General features: G+C 43.2%; 1 protein-coding gene across 2 annotated transcripts; it reads right to left on the reverse strand.

Annotated features, from left to right (window-relative positions):
* Positions 1–1,203: 1,203 nt before the first annotated feature.
* LOC125508337 lies at positions 1,204–7,196 on the reverse strand. Of its 2 annotated transcripts, XM_048673032.1 has the most exons (3): positions 5,796–7,196; positions 4,007–4,186; positions 1,204–1,682 (listed from the first exon to the last, which is right to left on the reverse strand). In XM_048673032.1, exons 1-3 carry the CDS (start codon positions 5,875–5,877, stop codon positions 1,504–1,506), a joined length of 441 nt encoding a protein of 146 aa, XP_048528989.1. In that variant the 5' UTR covers positions 5,878–7,196; the 3' UTR covers positions 1,204–1,503. The 2 variants fall into 2 exon arrangements, 1 of the variants encoding a protein (XP_048528989.1); XR_007283368.1 differs by lacking the exon at positions 1,204–1,682.
* Between the last annotated feature and the right edge of the window lie 6 nt (positions 7,197–7,202).

The following is a 7,202-nucleotide window of genomic DNA, read 5'->3' on the forward strand; positions in this document are numbered from 1 at the left end:
CGCGGAAGCAGAATACCGCGGCGTTGCCAACACCGTCGTTGAATGCTGCTGGCTCCGACAACTCCTTGGTGAGCTGCACATCGCCCTACCCAAGGCCACCATCGTCTTCTGCGACAATATTTCATCCGTCTACATGGCTGCCAATCCCGTCCATCATCGACGCACGAAACATATCGAGCTCGACATCCACTTCGTACGAGAGAATGTCGCCCTCGGTCACCTCCGCGTTCTGCATGTGCCAACCAAGCACCAATTCGCTGATGTACTGACGAAGGGGCTCCCAGTGCCGGCGTTTCAAGACTTCTGGTCCAGCTTATGCATCCGGCCATCGGATGCTTCAGCTGCGGCGGGGTGTTAGCAGTTGCTAGTCTAGGCTGCATGGCCATGCACGTCATGCATATCCTCCACCTCTCACATGTCGCCTCGCCTCCCTCTCTCTCTCATGCGCTACGGCGCCATGTACATGTACGGCTCCTATATATTGAGATCAATGCAACGAGAGCACCACAAGGTGCATTTTCCCTCGCATACATTGAGTTCGTCAGGGCGAGAGAGAGCGCGCGCACAAGCTGGGCCGCAGGCTGACACTACACTCACACCATTGACACTTACAAGCGTACCCCACTGCTAACACAAGACCTCTTCGAGATATCTCTTTTTTTTTTGAAAGGTCTTCGGAATATCTCTTGGACGGGGATGGGGGTCGAGCTGACTTGCGGGTCCCGCCTGCCAGCTCACCAGTCGTTGCTTCACCCTGAATGGTGCCATGCACTTGCACTGGTTCAGCTTCGTCAGTCTGCTTCAGCTTACGCTTCTCTTCTTCAGAGTGTTGCGTTTGGGGCGTGACACTCGGCAAGGATCTCATCACTGAGGCAACCTCGGTTCATACCTGGATGCTCAAGCATTGCCAGAGAGAGAAGCGCTCTGCTGTAGCGGCGCTGCCAGACAACAGAATAGAAGATCTGCAGCACGGCCTGAGCAATCAGATCATTTGGGAATTGCTGATTGTCTGGAGGAAGACCCTGACATCAAGGGTGTAGCTTTTGGCCGGAGGTCCATGATTCAATCACCTCGAAATTCACTTTGTTCCTTTGCTTCCTTCTGCTAGACCGACTGTAAAGTTACCTGTCAGGACAGCAATTGTTGAATCATCCGGAAAGGAAACAAGGCGTGCCAAATCAATTAAATATGAGGACAAGGGCATTTGGTCCATATTTTTTTTAGAGCAAAAGGGCACGCAGCCCCGGTTCCATTGCAAGCAACGAAACCAGTGTGACAAGCATTCACCAATACAGCCCGCGGAGCACAGCACACCAAGCTGTCTCAGCAAGAAACACAAAACTATCCTGGAGCTGAACTACACCAAGCTAACATAGAAAGCAACCCTCAAGTCTACTGGAACAAAAGAAAAAAATTAAAAGGTACACAGGGGGGGTTTACATCTTGTGCTCTCTCTATTCAAAACAGAAAGAGAGTAGTAGCATCAGCATCAATCTTCTTTTTTCAGTTTCGCCCCCACGTGCAGCTTGAAAGGATCAACCGGGGTCTGGCCACATCAGCATATGAGGATCTCTGGCAAGCTTCTCGAGGTTTTTCACCACAGCAGAGACCTGGATTTTTGCATCGTTTGAGAACAGAACCTCCCATGCTGCTAGCTCCATAGCCACCTGTCTCCATATTTTCTGCATTCCAGACCACACAGAGCGATTGAAACACAGGTTATTCCTGATTTTCCAAAGAGACCACATAACAGCTGCATGTAAAGCATTCACAACTGCATGTTTCTTATTGGAAACCCACCAAACCGCAAGTTTCTCAATATCAGAGACCTTGCCAACTCCTGACATGTCTCCAATAACTCTCTAGAGTTCAATCGACACTACACATTCAAAAAATAAATGCTGGCAAGATTCTGGCTCAGAGCAAAACATGCAGGTCATGTCAGGGACATGCTGCCTTTTAACAAGATTATCTCTGGTTAAAATCTTGTTATTAGAGACCAGCCAAAGGAAAATTTGTACTCTAGGGACAATCTTCAGCTTCCACACATACTGTGTATGGACGGGGAGGATTCCCCTAAAGTTCACAATGTTGTAAAAAGATTTAACTGAATATTGCCCATTTGCACTGTACTTCCATACTGGAGTATCCTCACAATCTTTAAAGGTAATAGTACTAGCAATAGAGACAAGGTCCATCCAGTCAGAGATTTGATCACCCCCTAGACACCTCCTAAAGGTGATCTTAAGATCAATCCCATCCCAGATTTTATATATAGAAATGTTATGATCATTAGCCAAAGAATATAGATCCCAAAATTGAGTGGATAGTGGCGCATTACCAAACCACTCATCCTCCCAAAAACGAATCTTCTTGCCATTCCCCACAACCCAGGAGTACCCCAACTTAGAGGCTTTAATGGCCCATAAAATACCTTTCCAGAGAGGGGAGGCCCCATTGCTGGAGCAAGCAAAAATATTTGGTTTACTAGTGCTGTACTTGTCATCAATAATAAGTTTCCAAATCTTATTATCTCCAGAAAAGTATCTTTTAGCCCAAGAAGCAAGGAGGCATAAGTTCATATCAGCAATATTAGTAACACCAAGACCACCATGTTCCTTCTTAAGGGCAACAGTCCCCCATGAAGTAAGGTGGTATTTATGATGGCCTTCATAATCATCCCAGAAGCAATTAGCTAGCTGCGAGTTAATGAGAGTGGTTGCCCATTTTGGGAGTTTAATTACCCCCACCAAATAGGCAGGGATGCTAGCCAAATTAGATTGGACTAGCACACGTCTCTTACCTATGGATAAGAGACGTCCCCTCCACCCTGAGGCTTTCTTAAGAATCTTATCTACCAGGGGTTGTAGATCTTCTCTCTTCAACTTAGCATAATGAAGAGGAGCACCTAAATATTTAATTGGGAACACACCTAATCTACACCCCAAAGTTTGGGCAAAAAGTTGGGCCTCATCCCCATCTACATTTATGGGAACCAAGTCACATTTGTGAAAGTTAATTCTCATGCCAGACATTTGCTCAAAACATGACAGGAGCCATTTGAGATTTTTGGCATGATCTAAATTCTTGCTCATGAAAAGAAGAGTATCATCTGCATACTGCATACTGATGACCCCAAAAGGTTTGGTGTTTGGGAAAACACCAGAAATCAAATTATACCTGGCTGCTTCAACTAACATTCTAGTGAATGCATCAGCAACCACATTGAAAAGTAAAGGGGAAATAGGATCACCCTGTTTCACCCCTTTACCTGTGATAAAGAAGTCACTATTGGTGTCATTAACTCTGACACCAATAGATCCATTAACTATTAGAGTTCTAATTCTCTCAATCCATTTAGGGCTAAAGCCTCTACTGGATAACACTTCAAAAAGGAAATCTCTATTTATCATGTCATAAGCTTTCTCATAGTCAAGTTTGAAAACAAAACCAGGAAGTTTAGAGGAGGCCAAAGAGTGCACAATCTCATGAGCAGCAACTATGCTCTCCATAATGAACCTCCCTTTCATAAAGGCAGTTTGGTTTTGTAAGATAATATCATCACACACTGGACCAAACCTATTTGTACAGCATTTAGAAAAAAAATTAAAACTACAATTAGTCATGGCAAGAGGTCTAAATCTTTCTAGTCTAACAGCATTTGGTTCTTTAGGAACCAAAGTAAGAAGGGAGAAATTAAGCCTATATAAATCAAGCTCCCCTTTTTCCCAGTCTGCAAAAAGAGCAAGCAAGTCTGGCTTAATCAAATCCCAAAAGTGCTGATAAAATAAAAAGGAGAAGCCATCTGGGCCTGGGGCCCCTTCAGCATAAGAGCCAAAGACAGCAGCCTTGATTTCTTCCTCAGAAAAAGGAGCATCAAGTTTTTCATTATGAGCCCTGGAAACTATCCCATCCTCTCCCCAAAACCCTTTTTTGAGGTGAATATTAAGTTTGGGGGTAAAGCCAAATAGTTTTTTATAGAACTGAACAGTAAGGTCAAGTATACCTTTGGGGTCTTCAACAGGTCCATCCTCTCCTTCCAGCATTGCAATCTGTTTTTTCCTTCTTTTTTGGTTTGCAACAGCTTGAAAGTATCCTGTATTTAGCTCCCCCTCCAGTACTTCTCTCTCTCTAGATCTTTGTCTGGCCTTAATTTCTTCCCTCCTCCATATGTCCTGCAGCTCACCTGAAATATTTTTCATTTTTTCTTTAGAAGCAGGGAATAAAGGTTGAGTTTCAGCCATAATATCCAAACAATTATATTCAGCAACCAAGGATTGCTTCTGCCTATTCTTGGTAACTTCTATATTAATACTCCAGCCCTTAAGGACTTTCCTCATCAATCTAGTTTTAAACTGCCAAATATCAATGGCTTTGGTATGCAAACACTTGGTGTTCCAGGTTTTATGGACAAGTTCATCAAACCCCTCCACACCAATCCACCACTTTTCAAATCTAAACATCCTATGCTTAGCAACAGGTATACCACCAGAATCCAGCAACAAAGGTGTATGATCACTAGCAACCCTAGGTAATGCCTTAAGATGTACTGCAGGGAACATAGCTTCCCAGTCGGTGGTTACAAAAACTCTATCCAGAGTTGCCATGATCATATCCTCCTGATTGTTACCCCAGGTAAACCTCCTACCAATATTACTAATCTCTATTAGACTGAATTTATTTATCCAGTCATTGAACAGATCAGCCCAGTGGTGATTAATAGCACCAGTGGATTTCTCAGCCGCATTTCTGATGAGGTTAAAATCTCCACCTATAATGGTAGGACCATCCCACCCATCTGCTACACTATGTAATTCATTAATAAAATCAAGCTTGCCCTCATCATATGCAGAACCATAAACATAGAATAAGTCTCCATTATTTATGGTTATTTCTGCATCTGAGAAGACAGGAAACACAAAAACTATGGATGTCACAAGATAGGATCTCAAATGTATCATCCTTAAGACCTATTAGGATGCCTCCAGCTGTATCAACTGCAGGCAGCCATTTCCAAAAGAATTCATTCCTGGAATCTAATGAAAATGCGGGCACGAATATGACAGTGGTATTGACAAGTGTTTATGCTGAGATGCTCATAGTGGCATTCTTTGAAGCATGCAGAAGTTGGAATGGCATTTATCAAATTAAACCATTAAATGTCAGTGGTATTGACAAGTGTTTATGCTCAGATGGTCATAGTAGCATTCTTTGAAGCATGCAGAAGTTGGAGTGGCATTTATCAAATTAAACCATTAAATGTCTGTATTACTAGATATTAGTAATACAGGCAACTGAAACTGTTGAAATGCTCATTCAATTTCTAGTGTTTAAACTAAGAGCCTTCTTTTATTCATTCTTAGGAGCATCATGGTTTTGGTTTACTTTCTATGCATCATATGAAACAAGAAAATGGAAGTGTAGGATTGGGTGGACTAGGCCGGGAAAATTCCTTCCCATGCTCGTCAGAACATTGGTTGGATGGAACACCTCCAGTCTATAATGGGTGATGTTCCTACCAGATTTGTCCTTTTTAGATATAACTACACACATGCCAGTATGCACGGTGGCATCGGTGAACATAGGACAAAATGCTGGTACTGAACTAGACTCCTAGACTGACCCACTAAGCTCAGTGATCTAAATATGCAAGTTTGGAGTTCAGAGACATACTTGAACCAGCAGTATGTGTTCAGTGATCCATATGTATTTTGCAATGTGTTCAGTGATCCATGTGTAATTTGCTCCAAGGAAAATTACAAAAAATATGCAGCCTAAGGGAGGCAAAAGAAAACCTGAAAATTTGTCAGATGAGTTGTGTGCTTGTCTGGATCTCCTCTTCAGCCCTCCCTTGGTCCTCCTCCACCATATTTTCATCACCCCATATTCGGATTTCCAGTGTGGGGGTGGTTCGGAAGGAGAGTAACTGTGCCCCTGATGGCTTCCTCCGATGCCTCCACCTCCCGAACCGTGGCACCACCGCAAATGATCTTCACGGTAACATGCATAAGGGAAGAGAGGTGCTGGATGCCAAAATCAAGATCTTTGCCTGCGTCTGATGGAACCTCCAGCTTCTCAAGACTCGGCATGGCCCCAGCTTCAAATATCAGTCCTTTGCCATTGCTCCAGCAGGTGAAGCGGAAATCCTTCAGACATATGAACATGTTGCTGCTTATAACGAGTCTTTGTTTTTGAGCAGATGATTCTGATGACAAACACAGAAGCAGCAAAGCAGGTAACCCTCCAAGGATCTCTAATGCCTCCTCTTCTACAGGGTTAATATTGATATCTAGGTACGAGAGGTTGTCAAGTGACGCGATCCAAACTGGAACTCTGGGAAAGAAATAGTACGCGTCCATCTGAAATTTCTGGAGGAGACGAGGGGATGGGAACCAAGAATCCAGCAAGAAATCTATGGAATAACCATACATTTCTTTTAGAGGAATGGAATAACCATAGTCACTCTTAATGCATAGAGACCGAAGGTTGAGTCTACCCAGTTTACAGAGTGATGAGACCAAGTTCTCCACAAAAATTTCTTTGTTACCGTGTGTATCGATGATGCACCAGCGCAGCCCAAGAATCCTCAATTTAGTCAGGCTGCCCAGTTCCAGCAAAGAAGATGCCAAACTGTCCCACTTGACTTTGATCTCTCTTAGCTCCTGTAGAGCATGCAGATTCCCAATTCCTTCAGGTAATTCAAGATTATTGACACGCAAACATGTCATATTTTGCAGTTGAACAATGCTTTTGGGCAATTTTCGTATCTTTGTCCATCTTATATCCAGAGTCTGCAAATGCTGTAGTTCTCCTAATTGCTCAGGGAATGCAGAAATGCTTCTAACATCGAGCCGCAAATATTTCAACTGACAAAGAGTCCTTACATGTTCAATAAAACTGCTTTCCATGTCCTCACCATTTTCTATATCAAGTACTCGCAGAACTCTAAACTTCGAAAGAGGAGGCATCTGTTCAGCATACCCAAATATACTGAGCGACCGGCAATGAGAAATGATCGCTGTTGATGGAACTGCGATGTGCTCTTGGGAATAACACAGAGATAGTCTACGAATCTTATGTTGTAGCACTAATTTCTGATTTTGGCCACCAAAGAAGGTAACAAAATTTTCTTCAATTGACTTGGATATAAGAAGATCAAGAATCATATCATGGACTCGGCATGAATAAACTCGACCATCATA

Source organism: Triticum urartu, chromosome 5 (genome assembly GCF_003073215.2).
Source record: "Triticum urartu cultivar G1812 chromosome 5, Tu2.1, whole genome shotgun sequence".
In the NCBI taxonomy this organism is placed as follows: domain Eukaryota; kingdom Viridiplantae; phylum Streptophyta; class Magnoliopsida; order Poales; family Poaceae; genus Triticum; species Triticum urartu.